The sequence below is a fragment of the Magallana gigas genome, chromosome 2, assembly GCF_963853765.1.
Source record: "Magallana gigas chromosome 2, xbMagGiga1.1, whole genome shotgun sequence".
NCBI lineage: Eukaryota > Metazoa > Mollusca > Bivalvia > Ostreida > Ostreidae > Magallana > Magallana gigas.
In genome coordinates, this window is record NC_088854.1 from 34,823,826 (window position 1) to 34,839,192 (window position 15,367).

General features: G+C 33.3%; 1 protein-coding gene across 2 annotated transcripts in view; it reads right to left on the reverse strand.

Moving 5' to 3' along the window:
* Positions 1–266: 266 nt before the first annotated feature.
* LOC105348790 (palmitoyltransferase ZDHHC3-A) overlaps positions 267–15,367 on the reverse strand; it is a 94,449-nt gene continuing 79,348 nt past the window's right edge. For both annotated transcript variants that reach the window (XM_034445886.2, XM_034445887.2), the window contains exons 7-8: positions 6,529–6,637; positions 267–793 (exon numbers count right to left, since the gene is read on the reverse strand). In XM_034445886.2, the coding sequence (XP_034301777.2) occupies positions 717–793; positions 6,529–6,637 (186 nt within the window). In that variant the 3' untranslated portion in view covers positions 267–716. The remainder of the gene's footprint in view (positions 794–6,528; positions 6,638–15,367) is intronic.

The following is a 15,367-nucleotide window of genomic DNA, read 5'->3' on the forward strand; positions in this document are numbered from 1 at the left end:
TACATATTGATATTTTGTTCAGCAACTTGTCAGTCAAACGACAAAACAACCTATAGCGGCACATCAGTACACAGCAGTCAACTTGATAATTTTAGCAAAATGTTTTTGTTTCGTATATTACAGATATACCTTTATAATAGTCAAAGTTTGATGTATAATGAACTATAAATCAAACCCTAACTACTGTTTAAGCAACGTACATGCACACTAGAACATGTACAACACTAGTACTGTCATATAAGTACAACCACAAACTATTCAACAACTTTACTGATATGTTGATATATTTATTCTGTAAACGAAACCTGCAATGTCAAGTTTAAGTTTTTCTCTCTCTTTTTTTTTTTTTTTTTTTTTAGAGTACTTTGAATATATTCAGGATCTATCTTACTATATGAATACTGAATAAGGTGTAGCAACGAACCAAACATTTTTATAATTTTCACAATCAAAAATGATAAAGTCTGGAATGTGTTTGAGTAGTACACTTTTGGACTTCATTTCGATCTGTCACCTCAAAATATACGCCACGTACCACAGAATAAAACTATGCCATTCAGATAACCGAAAGGTAAGACTAACTGAAATGTGACAGAATGGCATAGTTATCCTGGCATAGTTATGTGATTCAGTCACCTTAATAGCTTCCTAGACTTTTTAGTTAACTTTTAGCTGACTGCATGGCAGAGATTTATCCTGTGTACAATTAATAATTACTACACATGATACAGATCGTAACGGTCGATTTCAACAGGTCGAAACTGTAATGGAAAGAGCCACAAAGCTGGATGTCCTGAAACAACAATAAGGAAAAAATCTACATGTTAATATTATTCTTTAAAAATTCAAAATATCAATATTATCATACTTCAAATGAAGGAAAAACATTCATTGAAGCTTATAAATAGCTTATGGAAGGCAATTTTTTGTTTATGAAGTTATTTTTTTTACAGGCATGTGAATTCTTGGATCAGTACTGTAATCGCGCGACAAAAACTAGTCAATGATTTATAAGTATTTTCTTTAGCTTATGCAATTTACATATTTTTTGTATGAAGTTTGTTGAATGTTTCCATCTTTTCATCATGAATCATTTCGCTAATTTCGCCCTAACAATTAGGATTTAGGACCGTTTGTGACTTGTTTTAGGGTTTTTTTTTCAATTTTTAAAAATTATAATAGGGGTGTTTTAGTTGTAGTGCCAGTTTTTATTTTGTTTGTTTCAATTTCGTTAAATGTATTTATTTGTTGTGTCCTTAGAAAGGGGACTTGTTGCATAGTAATCTCACAAATTTTAGCATTGTAGTTCTTGAGAAGAGGATTTAAAACGTTTTCCTTATTATATATTGATATGTTAAACTTGGACCACTCCTGGAGCCCTAGTATTGGCCTGGGGTAACGGTTTGAACAATTTAGAATCTTCGTTATATAAGAGAGCTTGCATATTTATCTAACAAATTGAAGCTTAGTGGTTCTCGAGAAGAAGGTTTTTTTTTTAAATGTCCCAATATATGTAACTTTGAACTCTTCCTGAGGCCCCAGTATTGGTATCTGATATATTTCATTTGATATCAATTCATCAAAGTCTATCTAGTATTTACATGTACATGCATGTTATTATGTGTGTGGCTAGCAAATCAACGCATTTTCATTTTTGGGTTCTCAGACGAAACAAAATGATGATGTCGCGCTAACGAAGTGTAACGGCATGATGAAAGTATTAAGGCTTTTCTTAAATCTGTTTTGGAAAATATCGCCGAAAACAAGTATTATTTTTAATAAATTGATTCTAAATTCTTTTCTGTTATTGTGTTGAGTAAAATTAATATATATATATATATATAGAGAGAGAGAGAGAGAGAGAGAGAGAGAGAGAGAGAGAAAGAGAAACAAGAGGCCCAGGGGCCACATCGCTCACCTGAGCAACAATTGCCTTAACTCTGATCAAATTAGCATTACAGTATCATAATCAAAATATCTTAACAACTAAGTACAGTATATCTTGCTAAACACCATTCAAAATCTGCCAATTTTTATTCGCATATTTTATTTTGGTAAATACCAAGCCCCTTTTGTTGTTGTACCTGTAAGAAGATTTTTCTCTATTCCTATATACCCCCCCCCCACCCATTTTATGGCCCCACTTTTATCTAGGGATTCATGGTTTAATCAAACTTTAATCTGCACAATCTTGTGCTTTCACACAAGTTAATGCTTTTTGGTCTGAAAACTTTCCCAGAATATATTTAAAGAATTTCTCTATATATTCCCATGTAAAAATTCATCCCGCCATTGCGGCCCCTCTCTACCCCCAGGGACTATGATTTAGCAAACTTGAATTTACACTACCTGATCATGACGATGTCTCTCACAAGTGTAAGCTTTTCTGGCCAAATAGTTTTTAAAAAGATGATTTTTAAAGATTTTCTCTATATATTCCTATAAAAAAATTCATTCTCCACTGTGGCCTCACCCTACCCCCAGGTGCTATGATTTAAACAAACTTGAATCTATACTATCTGAGGTTGCCTCCACACCAGTTTAAGCTTTTCTGGCCAAATAGTTTTTGAGAAGAAATTTTTTAAAGATTTTCTCTAGCGAAGTACATAGAAGCGTTTAATAGGCATTTATTCCAGAAAAGTTGTTACGTTATGTTTTGACTGACCTTAGTCCAATCAGATCGTAGAAGGCGGAGTTGAGACATTACCGCTCGTGACTTAATTTTTAGAGAGAGAAAGAGAGAGTTAACTGGTTAATGGAGTAAATTATAGATGACGCAGATGAACGAACTATCTATCAACAATAGTTATAAAAGGAAAAATCAAGGTCTAGTATATCTTATACATTTATGAAAAATTAAAGACTTTTCTAATAGTGTTTTGAAAATTTTTAAGGGGGAAAAACGATGTCTATATATAGATACTGGGATGAGGTAATGTCAAACATCGAAGAATGTACGAATTGAGTGTTACTGTTAGTATTCTATCAAAGTTTGCCGAATCTTCCTGGAATTAAACATAGGTTGTAAATACTTTGTATAAAAACTTTCTTCATGGTTACTCACTATGAAACATTCTTTACCTTAGCATGAATTTGTCCACAATTGTTTTATTTTCCCACTACGCACCCGCCTGCTTTGCCTTTCCTTTTCACTACATCTAAATTCAAGTGATCATTCTTTCGCATTTCAAAATATTTAATGCCCGTATTCTTCGACTCCTAGCTAGGAAATTTAGTTTGTTAGCTACGATATTCTTATACATGAAGGCCTACATGTTGTCGACGGCGCGCGGCCAAAGAAATGTTCACAATCGCTTTAAAGTTATACCATATAGGATATACCTGCAATTTTTATATACAGACCTTAACTAATTTGTTTGCAAGTTTATAACTAATGATTATTTCTTCATCGGCACCAGTTAAAATTTACTCAATTCTCTCTCTCTCTCTCTCTCTCTCTCTCTCTCTCTCTCTCTCTCTCTCTCTCTCTCTCTCAAGTCACCAGCAACAATGTCTTAAAGGCCGGTTCTGGGGTATAAATAGCAGCCAATCGGGGAAATGGAGGAAATTTCAATTTTCTTGCCACTCTTCACTTCAGGGGATATTTTTTCAAATTTATACAAATATCACCAATTACCACTTTAAGATAGTTAGTGTGTATATAAAGTTATGTGTTCTGCATTTGAAAATACATATAATTTACTTCAAATGTATGTAATAAGGGAGAATTAATCAATTAAAATTCTGAAGTGACACTGATTTTCAAATTTGCCCATTTTGATTGACAGCAGAGGTTTGTTTACATTACACCGGAAGCTCTAATCTCCACAGACGCATTCAAAATGGTTGCTAATAAGATTATGTCTTAATCATCCTACCTTAGCAAAGAGAGAAAGAGTTAAGTCCAATAAATCCATTTATTTGATAAATAAAGAACACATACACTGCATGTAAGCGTGAATGTGCATCCTGCTGAGTCCAGCTGTTATCTCCTGACCACTGCTCTTAGCACAGTTTACACGAACCTTTCAGTGACCAGATAAGAGTCCAGTGCAGATGTAATTTTCACAAAAACAAATTCCAATAAAAAGAAATTTTGAACAAAATTTTCTGATTTAAATAAAAATAATGTGTATAATTATATTGTCTTTAATTAAAAAAAAAAATAACACAGTCACTGCCAACGGTGTCCCATGTATGGGATATTTTTGGGGTTGGGAAACCAAACTCGCACCAAGTTGACAACACATTCCGGTAGAATGTCCCTACGATGGCTTGCAACATTGGTAAACCGAGGGTCTAACTGAAGAACATTTAGTTTTCTCTCTCTATATCTTTCATCAAGAAAAATTACCCCTCTATGGAATAGCATTGTCCAGAAAAACTTATATACTTTTCCTTTCGGAACGAGGTATTTCTTCTTTCAGGTAATGCTGGTTCAGAAGGCCACCACATTTGTCTGTTTCTCCTGTTTGTTATGCAGGGTTTGCAAAAACAATGTTCACATTCATCACAGTTTTTACTTTGCGGGATACAGAATGTCCTCCCAAAGTCGTCAGCACTGATGTCCTCATTCCCAGTTGTATTTTCTTCACATATCATTTCTTCTAACTCCCACTCATTAAAATTGATGAATTGAATTATTGATTCCCTTTGATCAGAGTTCACCCTCAAAGTAATTATACTTGTGTCCTCATTTTCCTCCATTTTGTTACAAGAATGATGGCTAGAATTGGAGGGAAAGTTTTAGGGCATGGGGTACCAAAGGAGATGACTCTACCATGGCATCATGTATGTGACCATTTTTATAAGCATTAAATTCTTATTTTCTGCCCATCAAAGTTGTTATTAAATATTTACGTGGAAATCTATTACAACATAATAACTATCACCATATTTTCCCTGCATCCACAAATATTTTGATCCCCTCTGAGGGCCCACCCCGTGAGATGGGCTGATTACTAGATTTATTGACATTTGGCGGGATGCAGGGAGTGCCTCCACACTGTAAAAATATTTCAACTTCACATGATTCATTGTAACTGGTCAATTCCGTTATATTTCTACAAAAAGGTAAATTGAGATGTTTGATGATTGTTTTCTTCGAAATATATATATAAATAAATAAATAAATAGTGAAACCATGTGCTGCTGTCTTTTATTTCAACACGTGTCTGTGCTATGCAGGTATCTATTTATAGCTTCACTCTGTAGTCTTATCAGTTGGGGGTGTGGCCTTCTCCCTAATATGCTTAATTGCCGTCCGTGTGGATATTCAACTAGGTCAGATCCGGCCTTTCACTCCGCCCAGCTACGATCTGATTGGACAAAGGTCAGTCAAAACATTATGAAGAAACTTTTCTCGAGTTAACCCCTATTAAACGCTTCTATGTACTTGTACTTCGCTATTACATGTATATTCTTATGTAAAAATTCATCCTCCACTGTGGCCTTAGCCTACTCCCGGGTAATATGATTTAAACAAACTTGAATCTATACTATCTGAGGATGCTTCCACTCAAATATTAGTTTTCCTGGCCTAAAAGTTTTTGAGAAGAAGAATTTTAGAGATTTTCTCTATATATTCCTATGTAAAACCTGATCCCCCATTGTGGCCCCACCTTACTCCCGGGGACCACGATTTGAACAAACTTGAATCTATCCTACCTGAGGATGCTTCGATCCAAGTTTAAGCTTTTCTGGCCTAATAGTTTTTGAGAAGATGATTTTTGAAAAATACCAACAATTTTCAATAATTCTAAATTATCTCCCCTTTAAAGAGGGCGTGGCCGTTCATTTGAACAAACTTGAATCCCCTTCACCCAGTTATGCTTTGTGTAAAGTTACCGGTAAGTTGAAATCTGCCCAGTGGTTCTGGAGAAGAAGATAAAAATGTGAAAAGTTTACAACAACGAAAACGCCGCCAACAACGACAGACAACGGACAAATTTTGATTAGAAAAGCTCACTTGAGCTTTCAGATCAGGTGAGCTAAAAACACAAAGTCTGACTAAAACATAAGCGCTTTCATTTTCATCTTCAGGTGTTTTACAACTAAAAATATATAAAGATAGATAGATAGAGAGAAATAAAAAGAGAGAGAGTAATACATACCCTTTTCCATATCACAGCCAGTATAAGCCCTCGACTCCAATATCAGCCAGAGGGCCGAAGGCCCGAGGAATGATATTGGTCGAGGGCTGATACAGGCTGTGATATGGAAAAAGGGTATCTATTACCATATCTATTACATACATGTACTTAGAAATAAAATTTAAAAAAAACATCAACTTGAACAAATTGATTTTAAATATCATTTGAAAATAGTCTGTATATGTATCAATTAAACATTGTTTTACCAAGCATGTTATAGCTAAGCTACAGAACCAGAATTTCCTAATTTTTTAAAATTAACTGCTACAAAACATTTACTAGCATTTGATGTTCTCAACTCCACTTAAAGATATCTATCTGTATATATAATGCAAAAGTTGAAAGTAATGCCACAGTAAAAAAGAAAAACAAAAACCTCTTCCAAAAACCTCCTGCATTAATGCAAAAGATGACTTTTTTGGTCTAGTAGGTCCTTCCTTTTTGACATGTTCTATTCCAGTTTCATCACTAAGTATAGCTGAAAGCTGAAAAAAAATATCCTTTTCAAAAGATACATGTACTACATGAAATAACATTTTTTACATTAACATAAAATTAAAAAAGAGGTGCAGTGGTACACCTTTCAGCTTAATAACAGTTCTTGTATCTATTTCTTATTCTTGAAAAGAAAAAAAAAATCTGAAACATTGTAACCTTGCAGAAATTCTCATTTATTCCAAGGTTTTAAAATACATGAAAACAAATACTAATACTTGATACAATATGGTATCTGGTATCATATATATATTGTTCTATGCCATACATTAAAATATTGTATCAAATTCATACTATATGATATAAAATTGTATCATATCATAACTTCAAAAAATATAATGTATGTCATTATATCATTCAGGGGACCGTTTCACTAACGTATCATAGATCATAAACGTAGACATAAACGCAAACGTAGCACGTAAGTGCGTTTCACTAAGAGTAGCGAGTTGCGAGTAATGATGGGAGTTGCTCTTAAGGTGCCTCACTACACCTTGAAATAGTTTCTCAAATCGGCTGAAAATTACTTGATTATGATAGGAAGCATGATGGATAAGAAGTATATATGTCAAATAGATGAAAACATGTGCAATTTAGATAAAAAATGATATTTTCAAAAATGTCATTCAGTAAACATGAATAAAAGCCCGAGGTGGATTGGAACTCATGACCTGCTGTTCATAAGCATGATACCTTAACCACTGAGCTAAGACGATACACATCTAATCAATAAATACAAATAGTTTAACAAAACATTTAAATCGCCATCTTGTGATGTAGTCTTAAAAAATATGTCTCGGTGTAGTGAAGTACCTTAAGTCTACGAGCAGTCTGGGGCACTCTTAAAAAGATTTAAGTGCACATAAACAAAAAGTAAAATGTCTGCCGTTTTGCTATTAGCAGACGATGCTCGGAAAAATTTTCGTCAACAAAGGATTTTCCGTGATCGGACAAATCCTCTCGATTATTTAAACGATACAGAGGTTATTGAGAGCTATCGCTTACCTAGAGTCTTCTTGCATAAACTCATCGACTTCGTGATTGAAGACGTAGAAAGGCTGACAAGACAAAGCCACCCCTTGCCAACATCAACACAAGTATTGAAATATTGTGAAGCACGAGTCCGACACTTTCTACATGCTTATTTGTGACACACAAAAACAGTTATCTTTATTTCACAATGCAATCAGTTTGATTTTAATTTAATATGAAATATATATTTTCATATGAAAAAACATACTATACTGTAAACCAATTTTTATTCGCTGCGACTTTATTTCGCGATCAACTGCCGATAAACTGGTTCGCGACCAAGCCTTATCCAGACCTGTATTGTTTTAAAAACTATAGACAAAGAATTGGTTCGCGGCGAGAAATATTTGCAACAAGGCTCTCGCTAACCTCATGAAAATTTCTCGCAAGCGAATAATAGATGGTTTACAGTATCTGTTTTACATTTGATATAAAAACATGTGAATACAGTTCAGCAAAAGAACAATTAATATGATTAACTTCGCTCTAAGATTATGTATGCAGTAATCGAGAGAAAAAGAGAGAGAGAGAGGAGGGGGATTTAAGGAGGCCTAGATACGGTTTTGCCAACGATATAGCACCTTTTCAAATATATATTTAGAATAATTTCAATATTATGCAAAAAATTCGTAAATACATTGAACCATTAGAAACCATAATCCCATAAAAAATTCTTCTACACTATGTTATAACGGTATCGTAGTGCACAATAACATTGAATTCATTCATTTTGGTTGAACGTGGTCTTTGTACTGAAAATAATGTAAACTAGTGGGTATTGTTTTTTTTTTTTTACAAAAAAACACATGTCTCCCCTTCTCCCCAAGGATTGTAATATGGGGCAAATTTAACAATTGAAAAAGAATGATGTCAGCTATATGTTACCCAGACCCAGATAAAATTTTATTATCTTTTTCTTAATTTGACCTTGGGTAAAACACGGTCAAGGTCATATATAAATCAATAGTACACCTAAGTGTATTATTATTGCTCTTTGTTTTAAGTTTGAAGTCCTTCTGTCAAAGTATATTCAGGAGTTGAACAATGAAGTTTTTTCTAATTTGACCTTATAAAATTTTTTTAAGTCATGGTCAAAAATTTTGGTAAGGTTCAACTAGGTTATAAACCATCTATCCATGATACAAGTTAAAAGTCTGTATGTTAAAGGAGTCTTGTGTTATGGTCCGGACAATAATTTTTATGAAAAGCTTGACCTTGACGAACAAAATAGGTCAAGGTCAAAACTTTTGGTGGCGTGCACTCCTTCTCAATACCATCTACCTATGTTCCAAGTTTAAAGTCTTAATGTCAAAGGGTATTAAATTTATGACCCAGATAAAATTTTATTATTTATTTCATAATTTGACCTTGAGTAAAACAAGTCAAGGTCAAATATTATTCAATAGTACACCTAAGTGTATTATTATTGTTCTTTGTTTAAAGTTTGAAGTCCTTCTGTCAAAGTATATTCAGGAGTTGAACAATGAAGTTTTTTCTAATATGACCTTGAAATAAAAATTCTAGGTCAAGGTCAAAAATTTTGGTAAGGTTCAACTAGGTTATAAACCATCTATCCATGTTACAAGTTAAAAGTCTGTATGTTAAAGGAGTCTTGTGTTATGGTCCGGACAATATTTTTTATGAAAAGCTTGACCTTGAAGAACAAAATAGGTCAAGGTCACAACTTTTGGTGGCGCGCCCTCCTTCTCAATACCATCTACCTATGTTCCAAGTTTGAAGTCTTAATGTCAAAGGGTATTAAAGTTATGACCCACACAAAATTTTATTATTTTTTTCTTAATTTGACCTTGAGTAAAACAAGGTCAAGGTCAAATATTATTCAATAGTACACCTAAGTGTATTATTGTTGTTCTTTGTTTAAAGTTTGAAGTCCTTCTGTCAAAGTATATTCAGGAGTTGAACAATGAAGTTTTTTCTAATATGACCTTGAAATAAAAATTCTAGGTCAAGGTCAAAAATTTTGGTTAGGTTCAACTAGGTTATATACCATCTATTCATGATACAAGTTAAAAGTCTGTATGTTAAAGGAGTCTTGTGTTATGGTCCAGATAATATTTTTTATGAAAAGCTTGACCTTGACGAACAAAATAGGTCAAGGTCAAAACTTTTGGTGGCGTGCACTCCTTCTCAATACCATCTACCTATGTTCCAAGTTTGAAGTCTTAATGTCAAAGGGTATTTAAGTTACGGCCTGGACAAAGGACTAAGTGCGGTTTTATGCAATTTTTGCCCCCCAAAATCAAAGTTTTAGAAAGAGCTTTAAAATAAGATGAAAGATAGTTAAAATCATATTGGAAATAAAGGTGTAAAAGGTTATCACCACAGTGACGTCATAACGTAGAAATGAAGTCATGAATATTACATTATTTTGATAAATTGATGTTTTGTAGCAAAATATGGGTGTTTTCCAGTGGTTTTTCGACTGGGAAACATCGAGCGCAGGCTTGCTCAAGTACCATTTTTTAGTATAATATGTATAACTATCTGAAGAAAAACATATGTTAAAATTGCACTTGAGCAGACCTGCGCTCTATACCTCCGAATGCAAAATATAGAGCAAAAATGAGAATATCTTCATTTGTTTGCAAATTTGCGGGAATTAAGTCATTTAGGTGACGTCATAGATAAAAAGCGAGTGAGCAATGATGACTAAAATCAAGATTAAAGTTATAGGCATCCTCTTTACAATGATTTGTGAAGATTTCATTTTTATACGATACTATTTAAAAATTGGTTGAAATCGGGGGCAGATATTTGACCAAACCGCACATAGTCCTTTGGATGAAGAAGAATAAGAAGAATATGAAGAATAAGAAGAATAAGAAGAACTAGACACGATCTCGTTGCGAGCAACGAGGAGGTCTTCAGTCCGATTTTTAGAAGAGGAAATGACCTTGCCTTTCATCTTCATCAACGAAACATATCAAGAAATGCAGATGTGATCTAAAAGAGCGATGGATGAAGGATTATACACCCCACTGGAACATTAATTTGAGGGACCAATCCCATTTTATTTCATATCAAATAAGAGGTCTTTTGAATTCAATACATTTTGTGTATAAAGTTTAGAATTTTGTAACCGTTCTTGATTTATCTGGAAGAGATCGTGGGAATGGATAACAAACAAGTTTTGGTTGCAGATTGTTACTCACATTTTTTTTAGCGTGTTTTGTTCAATATTGCTTCTTAAAATTGATTTTTTTTTTTATTTTGGGACGTTGATAATAAGTTCGGACTTAAGTTATGGTTACATATTGTTGAATACTGCTTTTTTTTATTTTGAGATTTTGAAGATCAAAATTTTGGACTTCTGGTCCCTTAAAATCCCCAATTAAGTAACATAGGAGTAAACAATTTTCGTGTATAGGTACATAACATTTCGATTAACATAATTGCTTCTGTAATGTATTACTAAATATTTCATAATTAAAAGTTATGGTTAAATGACATTAGAGCCTTAACGGCCTCTAATTGAAGGACCAGCCCCTTTTCTTGATGTGAAAAGAAAGCTCTTCTCATTTTACACACATTTTGTTCAACAAGTGTTTAGAAAGTATGTACCGTTCAAGAGATATCTGGAAAAGATCATATTAGGGGCCAACCTTTATAACTCCTTTAAGGAAGTGGTTAACAAATAAAGTTATGGTTACATATTGTTGAATACTGCTTTTCAAATTTTTTTTATTTTGAGATTTTGAAGATCAAAATGTCGGACTTCTGGTTCCTTAAAATCCCTAATTAAGGAACATAGGAGTAAAAAAATTTCATGTAGAAGTACATAACATTTCGATTAACATAATTGCTTCCGTAATGTATTACAAAATATTTCACAATTAAAAGTTATGATTAAAAGACTTTAGAACTCTATCGGCCCCTAATTTGAAGGGCCAGCCCCTTTTTCTTGGTGTGAAAAGGAAGCTCTTGTCATTTCAAACACATTTTTTTTCAACAAGTATGTAGAAATTATATACTATTCTCGAGATATCTGGAAGAGATCGTTTTAGGGGTCGACCCTATAACTCCTGTTAGGGACCGGATAACAAACAAATTATGGTTGCAAATTGTTAACGACATTATTTGGAGCATCTTTTGTTCAACATTGCTTTTCAAAATTTCTCTCCATTTTCAGATATATAAGATCAAAATTTCGGACTGCTGGCTCCTTAAAATCCCTAATTACGTTACAAAGGAATAAACAATTGTCATGTATAGGTACATAACATTACGATGAACATAATTGCTTCTATAAAGTATTACAAAATATTTCACAGTAAAAAGATATTATTAGAATACTTTAGAGCCCTTTTGGCCCTTAATTTAAAGGGCCAGCCCCTTTTCCATGATGTCAAATGAAAGCTCTTGACTTTTTAGAGTTTTTTTGTTCTACAAGTATTAACAAAATACTTTTGAAAAAAAAGATATCCAAAGAAAACCACAAAAAAAATCATGACGCTTTTTATCTCAATTTTTAGGCTCAGGCGAGCTTCGGTGTTTTTTGTCACAGAATAATGAAAATGCTTCTGTCATATCCACAATCATAGCTCTACAAACCCTGAAAATTTGAATCAAATATCTGTTTTCGTTTAGGAGAAAATCACCGGACAAGCCAACCCTCTAAATATCGTAAAAACGTCAATATCTTTAAAACGGAAATGACGTCATCAATATAAAAAAATTCCAATAAGGTTCAGATCGATATGTGTTAGTTCTGAAAGTTTCATTAAAATCAGTCAAGCCGTTCCCGAGAACTCGCGTGCACAAAAATGCGTAAGAAAAAAAAAGAATAATAACTAGATACGATCTCGTTACGAGTAACGAGTAGGTCTTCCGTTCAATTTTTAAACGATACGATTAAAATATCAATGGAATTTGAGATAACCACTCCATTTCAGATATCATATACCATTGTCAATATCCTTTAAAATGCTTAACAAAGAGTTTTGCTTTTTCACATACAGCACATTAAAGATTTAAGATTTAAGATAACCACTCCATTTCAGATATCATATACCATTGTCAATATCCTTTAAAATGCTTAACAAAGAGTTTTGCTTTTTCACATACAGCACATTAAAGATTTAAGATTTTAGTCCTCTAAAATCCCTAATTACGTCATCAATGGGTTTTGAAATGAGTTTTACAAACTGATAATGTTACGATCAAGAACTTTGTTTTTATAATGCATTACAAAATTTTGATCGTTTTTAAAGGTATGTGTAATTGAGTTTACAAGTGTCTTGGCCCCTAATTTAAGGGGCCAGCCCTTTTTTCTTGAGTTCATTCGAAAGGTCTCACGAATACTAACATTTTTTGTTCTAGCACTTATCTAGAATTGTTATTCATGTTTTAGATACAAATGATTGGATATTTTAGGGGCCAGCCTTCTAGATCCCTAATGGGGACAGACGTTGGTGTTTTGGTTATTGGAATCGATTAGAATCATCAATGCAAACATTTTCTCTTCTACAATGCTAAACAAAATATGTCTACTTCTCTGGATATATTGTGTCAAAGTGTAAGTATTTTGGCTCCTAAATATCCCTAATTACGTAATAAATGGGCAAAGCAATGATTTTACCCGATAGATATTGTAACGATCAACAACTTTGCTTGTATAATGCATTACAAAATCTTTATCGTTTTTAAGTTATTTGTAATAGAGTTTACGAGTGTCTTGGCCCCTTATTTAATGGGCCAGCCCCTATTTCTTGATTTCTTTGAAAATGTCTTAAGAATACTAAACATTTTTGTTCTTACACCCATCTAAAATTGTTGATCATTTTTGAGATACAAATGATTGAATATTTTAGGGGTCAGCCCTCTAGATCCTTAATGGGGACATACATTGGTGTTTTGATTAATGGAATCGATTAAAATCATCAATGCAAACATTTTCTCTTCTACAATGCTTAACAAAATATGTCTACTTCTCTAGATATATTGCGTCAAAGTTTAAGTACTTTGGCCCCTAAAAATCCTTAATTACGTAATAAATGGGCGTGGCAAGGATTTTACCTGATAGATATTGTTACGATTAACAACTTTGCTTTTATATGGCATTACAAAATCTTTATCGTTTTTAAGTTATTTGTAATAGAGTTTACGAGTGTCTTGGCCCCTAATTTAAGAGGCCAGCCCCTTTTTCTTGATTTTGTTGGAAAGAACTTTTGATTATCTTCTACTTTTGTTATATATATTTTCACAAAATATCAACTCGTAAAAAGATACAGATCAAAACGTATGAAAAATTTAATTCGAAATTCGTACTTAATTTTCGAGCCTAGACGAGCTCATAGAAATGGCGCCACTGGCGCCAAAAAACTACATTGTGCACAAAATTTTAAACTATGGTCTACCTATCCTGAAAATTTTATATTCATATCTCTAATAGTTTCTGAGATCAGCTCTGCACAAAATAGGTCGTAAAATTTTGAATGAAAATTCGTACCTAATTTTCGTGCCTAGGCGAGCTCAAAGAAATGGCGCCACTGGCGTAAAACAATACAATAGTGCACAACTTCAAACTATAGACTACCTATCCTGAAAATTTGGTATTCATATCTCTAATAGTTTCTGAGATCAGCTCTGCACAAAATAGGTCGTAAAAAAATAGAAAATCCGCCGTAACTCGGTACCGGAAGTGACGATTTCAAAATTTCAAAAAATGTCTAGAATTGTGACCTCTGGCAATCATCTGTGAAAAAATGGCCAAAATCGGCCGAATATTTTATGAGAAATCGCGTGCACAAAATATGTGGAAAAAAATAATAATAAGAAACAGTACGAAAACAATAAGGTCTTCCGTTGGGAACGGAAGACCTTAATAAGGGAAACAGAAACAAAGCAATAACAAGAAGGTCTTCCGTTGGAAACGGAAGACCTTAATAAGAAGAAGAAGAATAAGAAAGTCGACAAAAACAATATGTCTCCCCTTTGAAAGGGGAGACATAATACCAGGCGTATTTCAATATTTGACACTCATGGTCATAATTATATATAAAAGACAGTGTGAATATTTTCTGTAAGTGAATTTAAGTATGAATAGTAATACAAGGAAACCGAAAACTCTTCCAACACCCCACCTCTATCTGTATCTACATTTGTACATGTATGGCAATTAAGTCATCTCTCTCTTTCTCTTTCTCTCTCTGACACACGCGTATGTAAAAGAGGTTTAATCATTTATGGTACATACTTTTTTTTCATGTTCTAGTGACAGTAGGATACTTGTCGAAGGCAGCTTTTTTCTCTGAGTGCGGCGACCTACATGGGATTTTTAGGGCTACTGTTTCTAGAGCAATTGATAATGTGACTAAAACCATTTGCATCTGCAATAGGCTCCATAACATCCATTTTCCAATTGGTGTGTACAAGTTAAAATTTCTAGTACATGTACCACTATACATGTATAGATATCATTGATTTTGGATATATTAAATATAACTATTAAATCAACTGAATTTTAGCACATCTTTGTATATATACTTAATGTACATCTACATGAATGTGACGCTCTTTAAAATCAGCATGTTTACTGTTGTAGGCAATGATGCAATTCGTACAAAACACAAATTTTATCAGGTTACATGGTTTCCTAACGTCCTCTGCGCCGTTGATGGGACCTTGATTCCTAGCATAGCACCCAAGGACAATGAATCAGAGTATGT